General features: G+C 34.1%; 1 protein-coding gene across 2 annotated transcripts in view; it reads right to left on the bottom strand.

Moving 5' to 3' along the window:
• Nucleotides 1–25341, bottom strand: part of LOC136032878 (rho GTPase-activating protein 100F-like) — a 142409-nt gene that overhangs the window by 78151 nt on the left and 38917 nt on the right. For both annotated transcript variants that reach the window (XM_065713304.1, XM_065713305.1), the window contains exons 5-6: nucleotides 5843–6914; nucleotides 2560–2720 (exon numbers count right to left, since the gene is read on the bottom strand). In XM_065713304.1, coding sequence (XP_065569376.1) covers nucleotides 2560–2720; nucleotides 5843–6914 — 1233 coding nt within the window. The remainder of the gene's footprint in view (nucleotides 1–2559; nucleotides 2721–5842; nucleotides 6915–25341) is intronic.

Genomic DNA, 25341 nt, shown 5'->3' with positions numbered 1-25341 from the left:
TACTTTGAGAGTAGTATGCCTTTTATATGTAATTTAGCACTGAAAATGGCATTAACCGGCTGCTCCTTTGAGAACAGTTTCTGACAAGGTAAAATAGGTTTGTTTTTCCCCTTTGTGATTAATTGTTTACTCACTTTAATTTATGACATGCAGCGTGAAGAATACTACATCACTGAAAGTTGTTTTCTTTAATTCCTTTAAATTAAAAATTCTTGACGGTGGGCTTTCTTCTTTTCTTCAAATTTAACGTTCAATTTACTTTAAACGGTACTTGTGTAAAATACCCCCTTACCGCTCAAGACGTGAAGTTAGGCTAATTCTAATAAAATATACCTAAGTATGATAACATTATAATCCTTAAGAAACAAATTTTAGCTATATGTTTGCCCATTAGGGGGTGGGGGTAAGGTACAGCGCGTTTGCATGTAATATGTGTTAGCTACAATTATTATGATATTATAAAGTGATTGTTCAAATGCTTCACCTCTACCTACCCCCCCCCCCAAAAGAAATGTGCAAATATATAGCCCTAATTATATATTTCTCATTTATTCTGCCACTTCTCTTTGTCTTTTCTCACGCTAAGTTGAAAGAAACTAGCGAAGGAAACAGGTTTAACAGTGCGTCAATGCATGAACAACTTGAGCGGCAGAGGGCTTATCATACAAGTGCCCTTTAAACATTGAGCTCAATAGCATCAGATTTATAATTTGGAGGCATTGGAGCTTTGTATCCTGGGAGCCACGACTCATTTTTAAGGGTCTCCCAATAATAATAGTAATAATAACAATATTGATACAAATGACTCATTTTGCAACAGATAGCTCAATAAAAAGATTGATAAAAAACAAGATTTGATATTAAAAGACTTTATTTTGAGGTTCAATTAATAAAATATAACAGTCACTTCAAATGTCTACCAGTTATTAGATTCCTCTCACAAACTATTCAAACTAGCAAGATTACCGAATTCATAAAATTTATATAAAAACGCCTTCTGCCACCTAGCATTCGTGCGCATAGCGGTCTATCCGTATGATAAGGTGACAAGTGACCAAAATATATAACCGATTATTTATTTCTCGGTGATATTTCACGCTGAATCGATTACTGAACTCCATTTATGATATTTTCCAGCAATTGACCAAGTTTAAGACAGTTCAAAACCTCTGCAAAGAGAGGGCTATAGATTATGTTTTTGATACCTCGCTTTATTCCGAGCAGTTTTTTTTTTAGTTAATTTGATATTTATGGCTGAGATTTCGATAGAAAAAAAACATAAGATATTTTGGCCTCATCAATTGCTATTTGGCTCATCAATTAACGAGCATAGCTATTTTGGCCTCATCAATAATTTCTGTCTGTGGACAGGATGCTCCTTGAAGACATAGTGCACAACTTTTCAAAGTGGAACAAACGCTTTTGATCTGTGCTTAATGCGTCCCTTCTCTCTCCATCTGAAGTGGCTCCTACAAGCCCCCCAGTCTGTCGTGTACGATAACCTCGTTAATGTTGACATTAATGCGTTCTCAGTGGTAGAAATTCAAAATGCTGTGAAGAAATTGAAAAATCGTAAAGCTCCTGGCATCTCTGGAATCTCCGTGGAGCTGATTAAAAACGGTGGTGGTACTATCCTATTATGGCTCCAAATGCTATTCAATGCAATAGGGGATTCGGAGATCATCCCCAAAAGGCTGGGGTTCGGGAATGATCCTACCGCCGTAGAAGAGAAAAAGTTACAGGTGAGAGTCCAAGAGCCTTAGAGGGATAACGCTCCTCTCGGTACCAGGCTAGCTCTTTTCTATGGTTTTGTAATGTTTTGCAACCTCTGACGAAAGCATTGACTAGAGCAGGAGGGTTTCATGCCTGGCCGATCAACGACAGAGCAAATATTCTCAATGAGACAAATCATCGAGAAGGCGAACGAGTTCTGCCAGCAGGCTTTCGTAGCTTATGTCGATTTCAAGGCAACAGTCAACTCAGTTGATAGAGATTCTCTATGGAATATCCTTTCTAATACTGGCCTCCCGTCTAAATGTGTCCACCTACTGAAGGCAATGTATCAAGAGACTGAGAGCTGTGTGCAAAGGAATGGTAGACATAGTTCATTCTTTCCAGAAGGAACAGGATTCAGGCAAGGCTGTTCAGTTGCTCTTGAGCTATTTAACAGTATTACTGATCATGTTATGACTTGCACAACTGGAAGATGAGCTTTGGACTCAAGTATGAGCATAGAGTCCGTAGTTTAAGTACCAAAGTACCAAAAAGACTTAAAGCATCTCTATGCCTGTAGAGGGCTGAAGACACGTTTCAAAACCTGAATACAGCAGGAACGCTTTGAATTCACGACATAGGCACAAATTCAATGATACTGAATCTTGACATATTCAAAGCTTCTGGTTCAAAATAATGCCCTAAAGAATTTAAGTTATTTCTTTTATAATTCATCAGAGTCAAATCTGAGTGTCTACCCTTTCACATACCAGCTTGCGGGCTACTTGCTAGATTTCAGAGTATTTTTGTATACATACAGAATAAGGAGAATCGAACACAGCTTACCTCCAGTCCTTTATCGCCAAGATTTTCTGCACTATAGGTAGACTTTACCGCTCTAGTCTGGCAATAGGCGTCCCTGTCATGATTTCGGAGGCTTTCATAGATGGCACTTGTGGATGGAGCCCTTTGGAGCCATGCTCGATATTCATCAGATGTGAAAATACCTTAAAAATGAAAAATAATGGATTTAGTCAGTGAAGCTAAAACAGATCGATATTATTTATCCATTTTTATCTTGACGTTCATATTTATTTTAGATTCATATTATGGAGCCCATCACTAATACTTAAAATGTTGTCACATTGCCTGTTTCCATTCAAGTTACTGTGAATGCAATTGTGTGCAATATACTGTCAACGTGCAAATGATTGTACACTGAGCACGCTAAAGATATAGAATGAAGGATAGTACTTGAAATTCGCATACCCTTCGCCGGGGACATATAGCTGTTTCTCCCTTAATGTTTAAAAATCGTCCATACTTACAATTTAAGTGAAGAAGAACGGAAAAAGTATTATGAAAAGAAAAATAACGAGATAAGGCCGAGCAAAAAGATCGCAGTTCGATAAAGAAGAAAAATAATGGCTTCCAGTAGAAAGAATCAATTAAAAACTATGTCAATTTTGACATAAATTTGACCCAAAAAGTGGTGCGTCTTATCCCAAAATAAGTTAAATCTCTCCTAAAGCGAAACTAGCTACTATATTTATCTAAAATTATATTTAGCAATGATGAACAAGACTATTGAAGAGAAGATATTCCCTGCTCATCCCTCCGCAGCTCAGAGCAATCTCTAGGATTCAAAAACCTGCGACTGGTTGTTGTCAAGCCCATACTAAATCGGCTAAAAGTAAGCTTTAGCTATTTCACTTAGCATAACTGTTTACCGGTGATTGAATTTATTATGCAGAATGTTTTTGTAGCAGAAATAACACCCTACATTTCATCTTGCAACTCTATTGAGTGCAGTCTTAGTCGTTCCAAAAGACAATTACAAGGACCCAGGTACATTCAAAGGAGGGGGATTCAGGCCCTTTTTTCTCCTTCCCAATTCCATGTTTTTTTTACGATTCTCACATAAATTTTTTACTTTTTTACATACCAGCCTGTTTTATGGATGGGTTTTTCAAGTGCCCCCTTGTCTTAAAATATTTTCCTGTCACAAAACAAATTCGTACATACGCGCTTGCATCCCTAGGATTTCATTATCAGGGTTTCTATAAAACAAGGATACCTACTTTGTTTTTTTTTCAAGTTTCCTCCACCACCTAAAAAAAGAAAATACTTTCCCACTCCAAAATAAATTCCTAAATACTTTCCTGCGTCCAAAGAGCCAGATACTTAGTAAAGTTTTATCAACGGGTACTTCTTAGACTTATCACCTGGCTGAGTGATTAAAAACTCATTTAAGAATGTATACATCTATAGACAGAAGGCTGAATAGATCCAGACTGAAAGATCTACCGAAACTGACAGATTTAAATTGACGCAACTACGGATATTAATTACTTTCCAAAACGATAAAATCTTTGAAAGTGAAAATCTAAAAAGACAGTATTTTGCTAAGGGAATAGATACAGAGCTGGAGCTCAGCTTTTCTGTCTAACTAGACCTTTCAAAAGCTTTTAGCATTTTTATGACTTGTATAAGTTCATTATTTCACCTACAAAATTCGCTATCTACTATTTAATGTATGTATTACAGTTAGAAACTATGCAACTGAAATCCAATATAACCAACGGATAATAAAAACTGAGAAAACTGTCGAATCGCGCCAATTACTGCCTACCCTTAGGACACAACATTGGAAAAAACCACACACAAAAACTCTGAAGAATCTGACTCAAAGGCGTTAGTCCTAAGAACTCCACGCTCCAGGCAAGGTGGTCCACCCTTGAGGATTTATCACTATTTTAGTTGTTGTTTTCTTTTTTGCTAGTGACTTTTTTTTACCTAATTCCTTTTGGTGATTTTTCGCTTCTGTTAAGAAATTTTAATCTAGAATTGTGAATAGCTCAAAAATTTAAAAGAAAGGATTACATAAAGACTAAATTCAGTATCAATTAGTGTTGTAGTTATAGCTTTAAAAGATAGTCTGCAGGCAAACAAACATATGTTGCCATAACAGGTACAAAACACTTTTGTTTTAATTTTTTTTTCACACACAAAACCAAAGCAAAACCTCCGCACTAAGAAAAACTTGTTCATTTAATGCCTCATATACTTGCTTTCATACTAATGCACTCCAGCTCTTTTAGTTGATTCACACGAAGAGATTACTGAACCAGGTAGAATTGGATAGGGTACCATATGATATTATTCATTTCTGACCCAGCCGCGTTCACTTGAACCATTTGATCGAAGTGATCTCGACTCGGACTAGAGAGCTAGCATGTCACCAAAATAGATCCTACTTCAATTTATTACATCTGTACTTATGCTTGCCCCCAGTCGAATGACAACTCTATTCATTCACAGCTGCATTACCATCATCAATAAGTACGTTTTTTTTGGTCTCTTAGAAAAAAGCACCATAGATTTCTTTTTTAAAGGTCTAGATGTTCAAAAACTACACCGTTGCTATCACTTTCAAGAGAAAAGCTGACAAATTAAACATTTAGGCTTTTTTGTGAGCTATTAACGGTTTTATTTTGCCTAAAGAAAGGTAAACACAGCCAAGAAACACACAGCTTTACAATGCGTTGGCCTTCAGTGGTGAGTTACTACGGTTAGTCATTAAAGATAATTTTACTTTAACTAGAAATATGGTATATTTTGATGAAAGGTGATTAAAAGGATAAGCTGCAACTCAACTTATCATAAAATTGTTGATTATAAGATGGTTAAATTTTTAAATAAAATAATGGCTAATGACAAAAATAGTGAAGTCTTTGCTAACATGGCCAACTTTTTGAATTTTGTTGCTTGTCTATTTAAATTTTTAAGATAATAGCGCTCAAGTGAAAAACAATTAACAAATACGAAAAATCATCTGTTGTTTGTCTAGAATGGAAATGAACTGCTCAAGTAATATTGTGTTAATTTTTACACAGAACAGGGTCTCAATTTCCCACCAGTCCTTCTTCCCTCTTTAACCTTTTTTGTTTCTTTTATCCAAACAAATTATAACAGATTAACACCCTTTAGTTTCCTACAGATGCCTTTTTTTCTGTGATTTTCGTTTAGTTCTTATAAATTTGATTGTCTCCTTTCTATTTTAAAGATTCTTTTTATTAAATTGTAGATACAATAAGTCTAAATAAATGCAGAACAGGGAAAGGTTTACCTTTATTTAAAATGCCGGCAGGCAACTCTGGCGCGGATAACGTGCCATCATTTTCTGCTATTAAGTCTCTTCTCCCTTTATCTCTTCCATGCTCCCAGTCTCTTATCTTATTAGTCGTGTCTCGTGGGAGTGATCCAGTACGTAACTGATATGATACTGAATCAGGAAGAGGCTGGTTTTGACGGCGCATAGATGCACTCCATGATGAGGGTCCAGTTGAATATTGTGCCTCTTTCGATGCTGAATACTGTGAGATCATTCTTGGCCGGAGCGTGTGGTACATTTGACCTCTCGCAACAACTTCTGTGTCTGAGGCATAATCTAATGATGTGGTTCGACCTCTTGCAGCACTTAACCTTGGCGGAGGTTGTATTCTACCTGTGGTAGAGCTCCGAAAGCTTTGTCGTGTAGGAACTCCCTTTGCCATATTGTATTCATAGAATTCACCGTCACTGAACAACTTTTGCTGGCTAGTGCTCAAACTGGAATGACCTCTTTGAGTTTCGACTAATTTGTTTAAGGCCGAGTCTAACACTGGGTTGTTTTGGCCTCCACTCTTTTGTTCATCAAATTGTAACTGAACTGGCTTAGAAAGTCTTTCTGAAGTTCTAGCTACCTGGCTTGGAGCATCTGTTGGAAACCTCTGGACAATCTGTGTCTTAGGCTGCTGCGTTACAACTTCTCTTTCACGATAATTCTCTGCGTAATGCTCACAGACGTCGGATCTTTGAGGTTTCCCACCAACAGTATTAAATCTATTTTGATAGCTCATCTCTCCTCGCTGATTCAGTCGATCAAGTGTCCTAACATCAGATTCTAAGTTCCGAAAAAGTTGGTAATTTTCATTACGGGGATCATATCTTTCTTCCTCTTGAAAGTTTCTTTTCATTACTACCACTGGAGGGGGCTTGTTTTCAATTCTCTGCATAGGCGGAGTTGCAAAGTTTAACGATTTCCGACGTTGTCTAATTGTTAAAACCAAGCGTTTTGGAATTGACATAATAATGACGACATCGTCAAGCCCCATTCGAGTCACGTCAACTAAGTTCACTGCCAATATTTCGTCACCTACCTAAAAGAGAAAGAAAAATTAGAGATAAGAAATGAAACAGAACTGTTTTCAAATGAGCACTTAATCAAGAAGCCATTGTTAGTGTTGTTTAAAACAGTATATCAAAACTAGGTTTCCTAAACTGTAAATTCTGAAGTCCAACTCATTTATACAACTATAACAAAAAGTAAAAATCTAATGGCTTAACAATTGAATTTGGTATTAAGAAATAGATTTAAACGAGTGAAATTAGGAATAAAATTTGGTATTTAAACTTCAAACTGTTTACATGAAAGCTTATTATTCAGAAAGTGGCAGGCGATTGATCACAAAAGAACGGTAGCAATGCGCTTTTTACTCTCAAATTTGGGAATTTTCCCCTAGCACCAGTTCTAACCAAAAGAAACACAAGAAAATAGAAGACGACGCATACAAATATTTTAAAACGATTAACTTTAATTTGTACTGTCTTTAAATTATTAAACTACTAGCTGTTAATTATTAAACTACTAGCTACTAAACACCTAGTTGGTGGGGGCGCTTCGTGCCCATATATATATATATATATATATATATATATATATATATATATATATATATATATATATATATATATATATATATATATATATATATATATATATATATATATATATATATATATATATATATATATATATATATATATATATATATATATATATATATATATATATATATATATATACTAGCTGTTGAAGTGGCGCTTCGCGCCACCCCAACACCTAGTTGGTGGGGGCGCTTCGCGCCCCCCCCCAAGCCCCCCCGCGCGCGTAAGTCGTTACGCGCCATAATAGTTACGCGCCATTGTAGTTGTGTCCCTATGTCCCACCTGTGAATATAGATATATATATATATATATATATATATATATATATATATATATATATATATATATATATATATATATATATATACATATATATATGGTTTTAACTACGTAAAACTTGCGAATATACAACATTCTTTGCTGTCCCATTGTCTTTGCATATAAATAGATTGTCAGGTTTACCGACTCTTGAACATGCAACATATAATGGTCCATGGGAAAACAATCTGTATTCAGATCTATACCTCATGATTCTAATGATTGCCCTTGAGCTTTGTTGATGGTGATTGCTAATCGACCATTCCCTGTCCCGGTGTCCCGGTCGTCATTTACATCCCCCTGTTTCCCCCGGTGTCCCCGTTGTAGTTGTGTCCCTGTGTCCCGGTCGTCATTTATATTCCCTGTGTCCCGGTCGTCATTTGTATCCCGGTGTCCCGGTCTGTATATACATTCGTTTTTTAGTTTTGTTTTTCTCCTTTATTTTTTTCCTTTTTTTTCTTTTTTAGCTTATTTAGATTTTTAGATTTTTTAGTTTTTTTATTAGTTTTTAGTTTTTTTTTCTTTTTAGTTTTTTTGTCCCGGTCGTCATTTATATCCCCCTGTTTCCCCCGGTGTCCCCGTTGTAGTTGTGTCCCTGTGTCCCGGTCGTCATTTATATTCCCTGTGTCCCGGTCGTCATTTGTATCCCGGTGTACCGGTCTGTATATACATTCGTTTTTTAGTTTTGTTTTTCTCCTTTATTTTTTTCCTTTTTTTTCTTTTTTAGTTTATTTAGATTTTTAGATTTTTTAGTTTTTTTATTAGTTTTTAGTTTTTTTTTCTTTTTAGTTTTTTTGTAGTTTTTAACTTCTTTTTAGTTTTGTTAATTTTTTTTTTACTTATGTCCTGGTCGTCATTTATACTCCCTGTGTGCCGGTGCTTTGTTGATTGCTAATCGAACATTCCTTTTGTCCTGGTCGCTTTCTCTTTGAGTGTCGTCATTTATTTTTTTCTTTTTTAGTTCTTTTAGTTTTTACCTTTTTTAGTTTTTTTTAGTTTTTTAGATGAAAATTTTTTTTAGTTTTTTCTTTTTTTTCTTTTTAGTTTTTTATTGGTTTTTACCTTTATGTTAGCTTATTTTTCAGTTTTTTCCTTTTTTTTATTATTTTTTTATTTTTTATTTTTTTTAGTTTTTTACCTTTTTTTAGTTTTTTTAGTTTTTTTTAGTTTTTTAGCTTTTTTACTTTTTTTATTAGTTTTTAGTTTTTTTGTAGTTTTTGCCTTTTTTTAGTTTTTTCAGTTTTTTTTTTAGTTTTTATTGGTTTTTACCTTTATTTTAGCTTATTTTTCAGTTTTTTCCTTTTTTTTAGTTTTTTTTTAGTTTTTAGTTTTTTTTTAGTTTTTTACCTTTTTTTAGTTTTTTTAGTTGTTTTAGTTTTTTAGCTTTTTTATTTTTTTATTAGTTTTTAGTTTTTTTTTGTAGTTTTTGCCTTTTTTTAGTTTTTTTAGTTTTTTAGCTTTTTTATTAGTTTTTAGTTTTTTTTGTAGTTTTTGCCTTTTTTTAGTTTTTTTAGTTTTTTAGCTTTTTTATTTTTTTTATTAGTTTTTAGTTTTTTTTGTAGTTTTTGCCTTTTTTTAGTTTTTTCAGTTTTGACTTCACCTGATCCAGTTTTTTCAGGTGACGTCACCTGATCCACGATCCACAGATCCACAGACAACTTATTTTTATATATATAGATAGTTTTTTTTTTTTACTTATGTCCTGGTCGTCATTTATACTCCCTGTTTCCCGGTGCTTTGTTGATTGCTAATCGAACATTCCTTTTGTCCTGGTCGCTTTCTCTTTGAGTTTCGTCATTTATTTTTTTCTTTTTTAGTTCTTTTAGTTTTTACCTTTTTTAGTTTTTTTTAGTTTTTTAGATGAAAATTTTTTTTAGTTTTTTCCTTTTTTTCTTTTTAGTTTTTTATTGGTTTTTACCTTTATTTTAGCTTATTTTTCAGTTTTTTCCTTTTTTTTAGTTTTTTTTATTTTTTATTTTTTTTAGTTTTTTACCTTTTTTTAGTTTTTTTAGTTTTTTTAGTTTTTTAGCTTTTTTACTTTTTTTATTAGTTTTTAGTTTTTTTTGTAGTTTTTGCCTTTTTTTAGTTTTTTCAGTTTTTTTTTTTTAGTTTTTTATTGGTTTTTACCTTTATTTTAGCTTATTTTTTAGTTTTTTCCTTTTTTTTTAGTTTTTTTTAGTTTTTAGTTTTTTTCGTTTTTTACCTTTTTTTTAGTTTTTTTAGTTTTTTAGTTTTTTAGCTTTTTTATTTTTTTTATTAGTTTTTAGTTTTTTTTTGTAGTTTTTGCCTTTTTTTAGTTTTTTTAGTTTTTTAGCTTTTTTATTAGTTTTTAGTTTTTTTTGTAGTTTTTGCCTTTTTTTAGTTTTTTTAGTTTTTTAGCTTTTTTATTTTTTTTTATTAGTTTTTAGTTTTTTTTGTAGTTTTTGCCTTTTTTAGTTTTTTCAGTTTTGACGTCACCTGATCCAGTTTTTTCAGGTGACGTCACCTGATCCATCCACAGACAGACAGACAACTTATTTTTATATATATAGATATACCTCACGATTCTAATGATTACCCTTGAGCTTTGTTGATGGTGATTGCTAATCGAACATTCTCTGTGTCCCCGTCGTCATTTATATATCCCCTTGTGCCCCCGGCGTCCCCGTTGTAGTTGTGTCCCTGTGTCCCGGTCATTTATATCCCCTGTGTCCCGGTCGTCATTTGTGTCCCGGTGTCCCAGTCTGTAATTTCTCTTTGAGTGTCCATATGATGAAATAAATTTTTGTTTTTTTCCTTTTTTTCTTTTTAGTTTTTTTTGGTTTTTACCTTTTTTTTAGCTTTCTTAGTTTTTTTTTCCTTTTTCTTTTCAGTTTTTTTGTAGTTTTTTAACTTTTTTTAGTTTTTTTTTTTTATTTTTATTTTAGTTTTTAGTTTTCTTTTTCTCCTTTATTTTTCAGTTTTTTTCCTTTTTAGTTTTTTTCTTTTTTTAGTTTTGAAATAATTTTTTTATTTTTTTTTCCTTTTTTTATTTTTAGTTTTTTTTTCGGTTTTTACCTTTTTTTTAGCTTTTTTCGTTTTTTTCTTTTTTCTTTTTAGTTTTTTTGGTAGTTTTTACCTTTTTTAGTTTTTTTTATTTTTATTTTTTTGTTTTCTTTTTCTCCTTTGTTTTTCAGTTTTTTTCCTTTTTTGGTTTTTAGTTTTTTACCTTTTTATTTTTTAGTTTTTTTAGTTTTAAGGTTCGAACCTGGAACCTCTCGGACCTACAACCTGAAACATAACGCTCTACCACCTCAGCTACATTGGCTTGAATACTTTCGTTTTTGAATTGGTATATGATGAAATAATTCAGACGTCATATGCGGACAGACAGACAGACAACTTATTTTTATATAAATAGATTTCCAAAAAAAACAATTTTCCCTCGATTTGACTCAGTTTCCTTTTTAAGTTAAGCCCTTTCTACGTTACAGGTTACATGAGAGCCGAGTGGCTCTCTTGTAACGCTGTCTGAGAAGTCAAAAGAATTTTCTGTTTACTTCTTCATCAATATTGGGCTTCTTGGGTTGCTATGAAACGAGTATTGCTTAATAAAGTTTTTTTTTCCTTTCAAAGAAAAAAAAACCTATTTAGTATATGTCCATAATATTATATCCTAGGAAGAAAAATCCGTTGAAAAAAATCCATTAAAAACTATTTTCGCTTCGGAAACTAGATATCTACTTTAAATATTGATGGGAATAGTGCCGTATGTCATAGTAATACGCACTTTACATGACTCTATCCTGAAGAATCTTGTTTATAGTAAAAAAAAAAAATTCTTTTCTCTTAAAGAAAAAATAGTTAAACAGTTTGTGGTAACGAACTGAAAGTAAGGAGCAAATTGGTTCAATAGTAACCAATACTACGTAAAACTAGAATTTGTATATAAGCAGATACATCAAAATAATTGGTTTTGTAGGCTGATTGAAAATTTTTAAGATAAATAGAGTCTAGTGTTACCCATCGAAGACCACGGACGCGTACTTATTTGTTTTTTTCCCAGGGTTGATTATCTCCAACCAATAGTCCTAGAATGCTGGGATAGGGCTCATTTGAATGGATATTAGAAGTTCTAGTGTCCCTTTAAATGATCAAAAAGATTGAAGGACAACAAGCCACTCACCGACGCCCCTTTTTTCCCAATTCATCTGATCAAAATTTCCAGATAGCCATTTTGTTCAATATAGATGAAAGGTCCAATAACTATGCCTTTGTGGATAACATAGCCTCCAACAGCCCCTGGGAAAACAACTAAAAGTTATGAAATCTGCCCATCGTTTGCGCACATTGGGAAGTATACAGCCAATTTTTTATGGGGGGGATTTTCTGCCGGGGGTATTTACCATGGGGAAAATTTTTCATTGGGGAGGGAAGTTTCCAGAAGTACACTTTCCAAGGAAATTTTACGCTGGGAGAATTGTAAGAATTCCTAAACGAAATACTTGTTGTTTGTCTTGCTTTCTTTGTGCCAACACAATTTAACTTGTGGAGATGTTCCTGTGGAATTTTCCAGAGAAAGTTAGAGCAAGAAGCTTCTTTTTAAAGTACTAAAAAACATTAGCGTGAAAAGCGAGGGATTGAGGGGGGACTACCCTCTCTAGCAAAACTTTCTTATCGTTTTAAGTTTTAATGTTGCTCCTTACTTTCATTTGAAAAAATTCGTTCTATTTATTTATAATAATAAGACCCCGGGTGCTGATTGTGTGATAAGTGAGTTTACTAAGCAAAGTGGCTGGGAAGTTAGAGATAAACTTTTGAAGATTATGAATAGGACTTTGGAAAAGGGGGAAGAACCTAACTATTTTACGAAACGTTGAATTAAACCTCTCTCTAAGAAATTTGAGAAGAGTGAGTTTTGCGATTATAGAGGTATTAGCTTTGTTTCTGAATAATGCAAATTACTTAGTATGACGATACTTCTTAGACTTAGAGATACTGAAGATAAAACTTCCACTTTTATTTTCCAACCAAAATTTTACTCTTAGATTAATAGTTGAGAAGTGCCTGATCCATCAGACTCCTTTAATTCTTAATTTTGTGGATTATGAGCAAGCTTTTGATTCAGCCGACAGAAGAACTTTATAAAAGGTCCTATCTTTGTATAGTATTAAATGAAAAAACTATTTTTTTCAACTTAAAGAAAACAGAAACATTAAAACTTAAAACGAACCAAACATTTTACGTATGTGAAAGGGTTTTCCCTTCCTTGATACCTCGCTCTTTACTCTAAAGTTCGAATTTTGTCCCAATTCCCTTGCCAATTTGTCCCAATTTTGTTCCAATATGAAACTCTAACGTAAAGAACGATTTATTGACGAGGGGGTGGGCCCTCATGTATGAAATAGTTTCGGTTCGTCTTAAGTTTTAATATTGCTCCTTATCAATTGAAAAAAAACTTTTTTATTTACTTTCTAATTATTTTTAAACAATGCTGGGAAATCCGGCTTCCCTCAATGGAAAAATACTCCCACGTAACCCCCTTTTTCCTAAGACATCCTGAAAAGTTCTGTATACTTCCCAATACCAATATTATATGTAGACATTGGGCAAAGCTCATAACTTGCAGCCTCTCCCCCAGTGACTGTGGGGGATTAAGTCATCCTCAAATTCATAGTTATAACATTTTTTGACTATGCTGAAAAAAATGGCTAGGCCATAGAACTTTTTGTTTACAATCAAATAAGCCCTCTCCCGATATTCTGCCATCCTTTGTTTGATATAATCAACCCTTAAACGTATAAAAAAAACCATTCGGGATCTTTCTTCTGCCAAAAAATGTAAAATTCCACGTTTTTCTACATAGGAGCTTGAAACTTCTACAGTAAGATTATCTTGTATGCTGAATCCGGTGGTGGGAATTTCATTAAAATCACTTGATGTTTCGGGGATGTTTTCCTTTTTTCAAAAATTGGGCAAAAATTTTCAGGCTCGTATTTTTTGATTTGTACCATCGAATTTGATGTATTTTGAAGTATTTTGAATAAGCATCGAAATTCGATTCGTTTGATGTATGCATTGTGATCAAAACTCCGCTTATTAGAGTTTTCTTAGATATTGAGCCGGGGCGCTCCTTACCTACACTTCATTACCACGAACTGTTTAATACCAGATACATATATTAAAGTGATTAGTGCAATGTGCGAGAGTAACATTACTGTGGCTAGTAGCGAAAGTAATAGGAAATGATGTGCTGCGAGAGTGACAGCAGTAGCTGGTGTCGCATTGAATAAGGAACTAACTGGTGTTGTATTCACTCTCAATTTGTATGGATCATTTTGACGGACCGTGTCCAAAGAAACGCGGTAAAGGCGACGAGAGAGCACGGAATCACATGAAAAGCAAAACTCCCCTAGATTTAGATTATGCTGATGTTTTTGGAGATTAAATTATGATGACGATTTATGATTTTGGAAGTTATGGACATTTTTGGACATTTTGGAGGTTATGAGTAGTATGAAGTTTGGCACTACCACAAGCACAAAATTGGCATAGCCGATTCACACCTCATTTGTATATTCTAACAGGTACAAAATTAGCATGTTTCAAACAGTAAATTTTATTTGCATACTTCTATGAGAACATAATTTACATACAGCCATAAGACCCTAGCAACCAGTCGTAGCATCCAAATCCAATATAAAGCTGGGTTTTCAATATATTTTATGCTAGTAAGAAAGTAGAACTCAGAAAGAACAGTTTGAATACATATTTTTCATCAAGTCTGTATTTGACAAGACAAACTAGCAAAAAATAAGTGGTTTGATTACACTACTGGAAGTTGAAAGTGGAGCTGGCAGTAGCAATGAAACAAAGACAAGAGCACCAAACATAACAGTAGAAATTACAAGAGTATGTCGAATAAGCCTTGGATGGGATGAAATGTATGCAAAATATGTGACATCATTAAGAAAATTGAAATTAGAGTAGCAGTTATGTTTTGCAGCAAAACTTAATATTATGCATTGACAGACTTCACGCTGCTTTAAATGCAATAGTGAAATATTTAGAGGACAATAGCTTGAATCACTATGTGAATAATGACAGATTTGTATGCTATTGCAATTATAGTTCTTAAGCCGAACTGGCCAGACAAGACAATAAACAACAAAGAGAGATAAAACTCCAAAAAAAGAAAAACCTCAAACGAGACTGCGGCCGGTAGAGAGGAAAGACTAAAATAACGCGGATATTTCACCTGTATCCAAACTAGGAGTCCTCAGCACAAGATAAAAAGAAAAAAACACTAAGCTAAAAACAAATAAAACCACCACCAATAATAATAAATATAATTGTCGCTACTGATCCACGTAGGAAAAAGAAGCTATTAGAGTTACTTTAATGAGAACATCAAAGCAACTGATTCTCATTGAAGTAACTCTAATAGCTTAAAGGTCCTAAACTTGAAGGGGATTTTCATCGTCCTGAAAACGAGGTTAGGTTTTTTGTACCAAGAGACCTGATCTTGATAAGTGCATCCGACACGGTAAAAAAAAAAAGTATTTTATATCATGAACACCCCTGTTTGTGGATGTTTAATTGTGAACTTAAAGTGTTACTGTTATTGAAATATTTTTCCGAAAAATCCTTTTGATTATGTTGAAGTAATATATATCTTTAACCTTAACCTTAATCTTATCTTTAACCTTAATCTTAATCTTTAACCTTTTAACCTTAATCTTATTTATGTTGTAGAATAGTCCTAGTTCATAGGTAAAACCCCTTTCTAGGTGTCCCTGCCCTTCTACTAGCAGTCTGAGATAGATAAACATAAATTCATTGTGTTTTAGTTATTGATTGAAATTCCGAGTGTTTTAATTGCCGTTTGAGTAATAAAAATCTATTAAAATTATCTTGTAAAATGAAAGTACATATTACAGCTACACACTATAATATTAACAGATTTTTTATTATTTAAGAACAAAAAGTTTGTAATTAATTGTTAAACAAATGTTCTCAAGAAAACTTAAACCATTTTACTCTCCTCGAAAATTACGAAAACATGTGACAGGCCCTTTGTTGTCTGGTATAATGATTAACAAATTTAAATACAATCCGAAACAGAAGTCCTATTGTCCGAGAGTGATAACTGGGCCGCCATTAAAAGCCGTAGCCCAGGGTTGGATTAAGGTCATCCTAAATGTTAGTCTTTTTGATGCTCCATAATTGTTCACTTCTATGCTCTTACATGTTCTTGATTATGTAGATACTAAATAACTGAAGAGTTTTTTTTTAAACAAGCTTGAGGCGACCATTTGGTCTTTATTTGTTTTTGTTCGATATTTTCAATTATTAACCACGACCTAGTTTTTTATCTGCTAATCTATGGATAATTGATTTGATTTTGGGTTATTTTCCCTCAATATTAAGCAAATAGGTTATGGTGCACCCTCATTAAAGACCTCTATACGTTGTCTCAATTGTTGCTGAGAGGTTTCTTTTAATCCACAGAGACATCCTTGTTAGCTAATGCAAATTGTGAATGGGTACCCAAGCCACGACATAATTACAACCTGCCGATAAAATAAGTCATATTTAATGAATGATGTGTGTTTTTTAACGATTTTAACCCCACGCTTTAACTACAGATTTGGAAAATTGAAATAAAAGCCTTATATTTTCTATTCCAGAAACTGCCTTAAAGATTCACTCTAATTGGCCAATCATAAATTTTACATTTGATTTGAGCAGCATCTAGTTCAATAAACATTAGCAGGACAATTAGTTAGTGCTGCGGTTGTTGCCTAATTTTGAGTCCCCTCACACATGTGACCATAGTATGGCCGGATGTAGCGGAACTGTATTATCTGGGTATTAGATTAAAAATTGACATCCAAAAGTAAATAGGGATTTAAAAAGCATTTTAAACTTTAAAAAAAGGAAGGAACTACAACAAAAAACTATAAAACAAGTAAATCGATTTCGATATCAGGCTAATCCTCCTACCCCTCCGCGGGAAACTTCCTCCAGGAAACTCCCTTGACAATATTGCCCTGGAAGATTCAACCCACTTATAAAACTGAGCAGCCAAAGGTAAAGTAAGACAAATATAAGGAATAAAGAAAAGAAGGGATTCTTGAATGTTCTATCTCTATTCTAACAGATATAATATATGGTCTAGAATATCCTATACGTTTATTTTTAGATTTTATTTACTTTAATTCTCCGCATGGTGCTTTTGGGGACTAAGGCATGAGTTGTCATAGCAGAGTAAGATAAAGGTCAAGGAAATTCAATTTGCTTGCTTATTTGAAAAAAAAGTTCTGTCCATCTTATATTTTCTTGGTTGTGACTTGGAGCTTGACTCCATATTTTTGAAATCGAATTAAAAAGAAACGCCGCTTAAAAAGGTATTTCAGAAGGGATAACCTTCTGACATACACGCCTAGTAGGCGTGTTTTTGATCGCAAGGGGTGAAATAGTGTCATGCGCTATAGATGTCGGTACCAGATCAAGTCCACTGGAAGTAATTACTCGCAGTTCTTCGTCCCAGTCTGTTATCTCTGTGCATTTCCATCATAGGGCTACCTTCCTACAGTTGTCACTAATTCCATACCTTCAAATTATTTTCTTTAACCTTTATCTTACCCTTTTAAAATAACCCAGCCCCCCATAACACAAAAAAATTTAAATAAATAAAAATGTAAAAATGGGGGTATTCTGCACATCTACTCATTTGTTATGCCTATATTTAGGAATATAGGTAGAATATTCCAAAGTTCACCCTTTTTGGTTTTGTCTTTCTAACTTCCCTTTGTCCGGTCAGTTTAGATCGAGAGGGTATATTCCGTGAGGGGGGAAGAATTGTCCTAGGAGGAGGAATTGTCTGTGGGAGTTTTCTGCAGGCAAGAATTTTACGAGGGGAATACGCCTATAATCGTCGTCTATTGTTGTTTCTTAAAGCAAGAAATTTCCAAGTACTACTTATTCTCCCAATTTTAGAATTTTCCACTTAAAATCTATCTCCAGTTTTCCCCTGCAACGTTTTCAAGTTTCTAGAAAATTCTACCAGCAATAGTTAGTAACAATTTTTCTGTCAGCTCGCAAATAAACAATTGTTATAAAAATTGTAGTCAACAATGTTTTTCCCTTAGAACGGCGTAATCGAACTGTTTGTTACTGTGTTTGTAGGGGATATGATTATCTCTTGGTATTTTTCTTTCATTAAACTCAACTAGTTTTGTATTATATTTCTCATTCATATTTTCAATCATGTACCTTTATATCATCGTATCACTATCACATTCTGATAATGCTAACTTAAAGACATTTTCCATAATTACACCCACCCCCTTAAAAAGAACCCTTTGTACACTCTTGTTCCCAATCTTTAAGAGCATTTCCTATTAGATAGCTAATCTTTCTTATTTTTCTTTCATCTTGTTTAAAATTAAAGAAAATACAAGTCGGAAAAGAGAATTACTCCATCAGACCCATAAAATCGTCCCTGCAAAAAACTTTTCCCTAGTCCAAATTCTCTTTTGCTTGATAGCTGAACTCTTCCCAGCAACAGAGAGGAGATTATTGATCGGCCAATACGCTCGAGTCTCTGTTCTTGCCACGGAAGAACACAAATATTAAGAGATAAAATTACTGAGCTTATTAAGGATTTTGCATTTCAGTCCTTGACACCGTTAGATTTGAGCTAAAATGGAGCAAAAGGGAGAGAATCTGTTAGTCCTTCTCATAGAAGGGTTAAATTTTTCCTAATAAAAAGACGTGTTTTTTTCTCATGCAAAAGTTCTCATGCAAAGTGGAACACGTGGCTTATTGAGCTTTATTCATCCTATGGTATATCAAATTATGATTACGGATGCTGTGTAACTTAAACGCTTGTGCTTCGTTGTTTTAAGTTAAAATTCCGTTAAATAGTATGCTATGGCATGTATTTAGGAAAGTAAACTAAGATCACAATACAAAATATTAAGCTACAGGAATCCTATATTTCATGGACCAAAGAGGGTCCATTTTGTAGTTCAGAGAAAATTTGCACGGATACGTTTGAACAATGTACACAAGAAACTTCTAAGTATGTTATTTCAAATAATTGTTGTCCTGGAAAGTGAAGTTTACTTTTCTTTAACCGGCAATTCACTTTTTTTTAATGCAATTTTGTATCCTACACAAAGTTATGCATGGATCTTCCGGGAGGTCCAGACTCCTCGGCGTCTAGGGCCCTGAGTTCTAACGTTGGCCACAGGCCTTACCGGTGGGGCGTGGCAATATTATGGTGGGTAGCAGGCAAGACTTGCATCCTTCGGATGACTGTACTTTAGAGCCTTAGTTTCGAAAAAAAAAATTTCCAGTGAATGACGTAACGTTCAAATGTATTTAAATAGCAAAAATATACGTTATAATATTGCAATGACGTTATACATTGCATATAATGTGTTGTATTCAGACAAACAAATTTTATTAGTATAAAATATGCCTAGAGGATGATCCCTCCCAAAAATTCCAGGTTAATGGCTTTTTAGACTTCTTTTAGGTTGAATACACGTAATATTGTCAATAACAAAATTTAAATATTACTGGGGGTACATCATAGTTTTAGGAATTCCTAGGTAGGGCATGGCCCGAAATCTGTTAGGAACCACTGGTTTAGGGCCTAGACATATTTTATTGACTTTTTATGTGAATGCTTGTAAATTCAACTCAACCAATATAAGCTCAACTCAATATAAGGTATAATACCTTATATTGCTAACCGTACTGTTTAGTGGCCAATAATGCTATCTGTTGACTGAGGCTTTGAGTTTCATTAGCACGATTTGAATCAGACTTTTAAATTATTCACGCATGTGTTATTTAATCCTAAATTAATGGTTCTTTCCATCTTCCATAAGCCGAAATAATCCTTTTCAGCTAAGTTGGAACAACCTTGTTTCTCTAATATGCCAAAAGAGGGTTTTGAAACAAACATCTAAGTCCAGTGGACACTGTCCGTCATGAGTCGACCGCAAAATCTTGGTCATAGACTATCTGTCTTGGCCTTAATCCTATTAACTAAGGCTCTCGAGTCTTTCATCCCTTCCACCAAGTTGATTTTAATTCAAAAATAATAATGCAAAAAATAATGTAATTTGGTTTTGGCGCCAACTTGAATGGTAACTCTAACATATGAAAAAAAGTTTTTAGTAGCTCTGTCATACTCCTTATAAACAAGAAATGATACGGGTTGTTACAGCATCGACAAATTTTTAGTCGAAAGGGCCGTTGTAAAAAAAAAAATATGCTGGATGATGAAAAATTTGAAAATATTCTCAGGTTTTTTATACCCTTTTCGTTCACTTTGGGCTGGTCTACAAAAATCCTCTTTTGTGCAAGTAATAAATCGAGATATGGTACATTTTGAGAAACCTGTAGTGTCTTTAGATCCAAATGAAGTAATAGACAATGAACTAAATAGACTAATTTAGTATTCTCAGTCCAGTAACGGGGGATTTCGAATCACCTCCGTCAAGCGGTACCATCAATCCGCTGCAAGATCTACAACCAAAGTAAGTGTTCTGTTAAATTCTACATGCCTTTGTGCGGTTTACCTGCTTCTCAGCCAATTAAAGCTATACTTGCAACAAATAGTGTTTTATGCTTGTAGAGGGTAATATCTGTGACACTAAAAACCCTAAGTTTACCTATCTAAGAATTTAGTTCCACTTGGGGCCTCATAGTTTTCCGCTTGGCTGAGGACTTTTTTTAGTGGTTTAAAACCTTAGGTCGGCCTTAATTAAGCTTTTTTTTTAAAGATCATTCTTATTCGGCTGAGGCTTTTTCATTACAGAAATAAGTCGGTTACTACCAAAAACACCCTTCTAAGACTGAAAAACGAGTTTCAAGAAAGCGAGGGTTATGGGTGCGAAGAACGTACTAGCGATATCTGCTGCAGCTTTTTGAAGGTTTTATTTGGTTTTAATTTTTAGTTTCGCGGTAGTAATTATGAGGAAGGCTTGTTTCTATGAACAAAGTTCATAGAAAATAGATTTTAATGAAGATATCTACCGCAGCAAGTAATGAAAATAGTAAATATCACATATAAAAGTAATACTATGCCTACTGGTTTGAAGAGCACGCGGGTTCTCGGCATTCAATTTTACAAGATACTTGTTAGCATTAAGAATTAATCATCAAGAGTGACCTAGCGCATCTTTTTTTTTGTCGCTTCCATACTGTCGTCAGCACTAAAATCGTTACCACAGTAATAAGTGCACTTTTAACTACTAGCAATGTTTTTGTACTACGCTTCGTGATGACACTAATAAAATCTTAAAGAGTTCCTGGACCCTGAATTGGGTCAAGAACATTGTTAGGGACTTAAAAAAAACGGCTTATTGACATTTACTATGGTATCTCGTCCTATGTGCTATATGTGTGAGCATATATGTACATGCACTGGAGTTATCAGAGATATTTAAAAGTGAGTAAAAGCACACTAAGAACCAAAAATAATTTTATTCTTTTTATTTAGTTTTCATATTACACTCGATCACTTGAAGCGGTTTATAGTTTAAAATAGTGGACTTTTTTTAACTTGATATTATCACAATCTACCGGTAAATATATTCATTTTCGAAATGACGCTGGCCATAGAGAAGAAATTTTCCCCCCAAAAGCTTAATAACCTCGTTATTTTTATTTGCCAAATGTGTAAGAAATGCATGCAAAAAAGCAGAACTGAATTTCACCTTACTTGTAATATGACCGAAATATCACCAATGGATAAACATTAGTTTCATAGCGAATTGAATTGAACTAACAAATTTTTTGAAGCTGAAATAGTTACATTTTGTAATTTGGAGATTTGTTATAAGAATGAATCGATATGTTTTTATTTCCTAGCTTGTAGGAAATAAACTGTTAAGATATTGAACACTTACGACCTTAGTTCTGTGGATTAAGGAATATTCCTAAGTTAAAATCAATACTTTTGCTTTTCTTGTGTTCTACATTTTCCTTTTTTTGCACGATCCACTTAATAGCACCATTTGTAATACAGTATCTCAAGTTCACAGAAATAAGTAAGTTTGCTAACATGGAACTGACAAGCAAAATTGTTCAACAGACAGAAACAATGGATACAGATGCTGTCTCAATTATAAATTTATAGTATATTTTTTTAAAGTATTTAGATGTTTATCCCAAAAGACTGCTAGCTAGATATTGTTTCTCAGCTAAATAATTTCAGGCATATTGAAAGCTTATAACTAAACATTCATTAGATGTTTTACAATTAGCCCTTTTAGGCTTTGGGTGCTTATTCCCATTGCAATTCCAGGCAACTTGTTGGTCAGCTATCATTGAATTAAGTTTTTATTAGTGCCAGTTTCAATTGTCCCAATTTCTTAAGAATGACCCCTGAATCACAAAAGCCGTAGAATAAATAGTTGAAATTACTATAAATACTTTAGCGTAAAGAGCGAGGTAGTAGGGGGAGGTGAGCCCCTCATATGCGTAATAATTTCTGTTCGTTCAAAGTTTTAATGCTGCTCCTTACTTCCAGTTGAAAAAACTTTTTCATATTTATTTTTTCATTGTTTTTTTTTAATAATGCTTGAAAATCCTGTGCTCCCTTCATGGAAATTTTCTACCCCATGATAAATTCCTCCGTGGGCCCCTCCCACGGGGACTGTGGGGGAGTAAGTCGTCCCCAAAGACATAGTTATAAGGTTTTTTGACTACGCTGAATAAAATGGCGACCTCAGAATTTCGGTTTGGTGACTTTGGAAAAATAATTAACGTGGGAGGGGGCCTAGGTGCCCTCCAATTTTTTTGGTCACTTAAAAAGGCACTAGAACTTTTCATTTCCGTTAGAATGAGCCCTCTCGCAAGATCCTAGGACCACTGGGTCGATACGATCACCCATGGGAAAAAAAACAAACAAACAAATAAACACGCATCCGTGATCTGCCTTCTGGCAAAAAATACAAAATTTCACATTTTTCTATATAGGAGCTTGAAACTTCTACAATAGGGTTCTCTGATACGCTGAATCTCATGGTGTGATTTTCCTTAAGATTCTATGACTTTTAGGGGTTGTTTCCCCCTATTTTCTAAAATAAGGCATGGAATGTATTGGAATGTATTGAGATTCCTCAAAGAATTTAAGCGGTTCAATAAACAGAGAAAATCAAATAGCAAAAGCAGATTCGGAATCTGTTAGAGCCATACCTGGTCGGGATTAACCCAAATAGATGTTTCACGATTGTATAAAACTAGAGATTACTCATCGCAAGATCTAAGCCCCTAAGTCAAGCAAAATGTCCAGAACTTTAGGATTTTCTCATATTCCTATTGATATTTGCCTGTTTAGACGAACGCCCCCTCTCCTTGAAATAAAATACATGCACACGTACCTGGCCTCTTGCTATTAATCGGAATAAGGTTTCTTAAACTTGGCTATGATGAATTTTAAGAATTTTTCATGGTTTTCTTTTAAAGAACTTTTTCATACCCCAGACCACCCCTACCCCTCCTCGATCTAAATACATCCTGCTGGGGTACCATTAAACTAGAGCGTCACCACAGGGTGTACATTTGATGGGTATTAAGCGTTTGGACGATGAACTATCAGTGCAAACATCCCCCAGAGTACAAATAATTCTGCTGTACAAAAAAGCCAATAGCCCAATTGAAATTTTAACAGCAGACCTACATGAAAATAAGGAATACAAACTATGAGATTTCAATTCCCCTTTCACTAAAAAACTATTATCCTAGATTTGCAAGTTAGCTAGGCTGATAACCAAATGTATTTTCATTCTTAAATCCAGTTTATGTTGTATTTTCTTACTTGTTACACAAAAATTGGTATTTGTCTTCATTTATATTGCCAATTTAATTTCTGAAAAAAAAACTCTTTTTTATGTGTTCTATCAACTCTTGTTGAAGGAGTAAAAAACAACTCTCAAAACTGATCCGTCTTAAAAGTTAGATACGTTGCGTTCAGGAAAGTCCTTGATCCATTGACAAAGTTAAAAAAAATAGAAGCGTTCATCTCCCTAATCTTTAGGAGGAAAATATTCATAGGCTATAAATAATCAAGACATAATGAAACTTACAATGAAAAATTAAGTAGCAAGATAATTACAATGAAACACGCCGGTATATATTATTTTTAAATTTTCTGTTAGGCAAAAATAGGTAGAAAGAAAAGTGCATCTATTACTTATGACGGCAATATATCCTATATAGCACTGCATCCCAAGTTTTGAGTTGCAAGGGAGCAGTCAAGTCAGTGCAGGGGAAATGGGTTAACTATGTAGAAGTCTCTTTTTTACCCATTAAATAGCATGAATATCTCGTTTATATGCAATTCTTTACGTTTCAAAATAGGAGGGGGAATGGTGGCACTAAATATAGTACCCCTGGGCATTGCAATGATTCCACAGCTTTTTTGGTTCAAAAGTAGCAAGATCGTATCAATAGTTGGGACGACAGGCTTAAGATTTTCAGCCTGGAGACCAAATTGAAATCCATTGGGTCTATTCAAAAAACACAATGGGTTTCTAAATCCTGTACATTAACCGAAAGGGTTTCGAATCGAAAACCTTCACGGGTTTCGAATTGAAATCCTTTACGGGTTTCGAATTGAAATCCTTTACATTAACAGTCCTTAAAACGAAGGTGGAGAGGGGGCAAAGATGTCCTTAGTCAGAATTTTTTTTAGTAGACTCCTTCTTCAGAGGTTTTTATTAAAGACTAGATAGATACTTTTGAAGTGGAGCTGGAAGAGTCAGGGTTTGTTCTGACAACTTGAGCTGAAATTAGGGTCACACATTTCAAATTGAAAGAGTGAACATTTCAAATCGACCTTGGAAGGGTCGAATTAGTTCCTAAAGGGAGTTCTTAAGGGATCATTAATTCCCAACAGACTCAATGTTGCAAAGCAAGAAAGAAGATTGCACAAAAAACAGATATTCTTGAGGCTAAGGTTATTCCCCGGGATTATTTCCAAAGATGTCATAAGGAGGGCGTTAGTTCGTAATTTAATACGCAGCATAAGGGTAGACAAACTCGACATACGCAAAGAACTATTATTCTTGAGGCTAGAGTTCCATCTCGGAACTATTTACCAAGCTGTCACAAGGAAAACTTTACGTCGTACCAGGTCACAAGAGAACTGCAGGTCATACCATAACACACGGCATAAGAGTTGATATAGTGCAACGGATTCTGACAGACTACATCTTGTAACGGATGAAATTTGTCTTTATAAAATTTATTATTAAAAGAATACTTTAGTGTACCAGGCACATCAAGAGTGCCCACATTACAACCAGTTCCCTGCTACTCAACTTCCTCATTACATTAACATATCTCTTTAAGCTTAACTTGAAAGAGCTGACGTACGGCTTTGACAAAATAAATCCCTCGAAAGGCAATTTCAGATGAATGCTCTTGAGAAATGAGGGGTCATAGGTGTAGATGGCTGTCATTGAGCTCAAAGCCTCGTCAAATACCAAGAGCCTAACTTCCCACCTCGAAAAATATTAACGAGTTCAGTTCATCAGGACGTTAGAAATAATT

The sequence above is a fragment of the Artemia franciscana genome, chromosome 11 (genome assembly GCF_032884065.1).
Source record: "Artemia franciscana chromosome 11, ASM3288406v1, whole genome shotgun sequence".
In the NCBI taxonomy this organism is placed as follows: Eukaryota; Metazoa; Arthropoda; class Branchiopoda; order Anostraca; family Artemiidae; genus Artemia; species Artemia franciscana.
The sequence above is the reverse complement of the archived record's forward strand: the minus strand, read 5'-3'. Positions and strand labels throughout refer to the sequence as shown.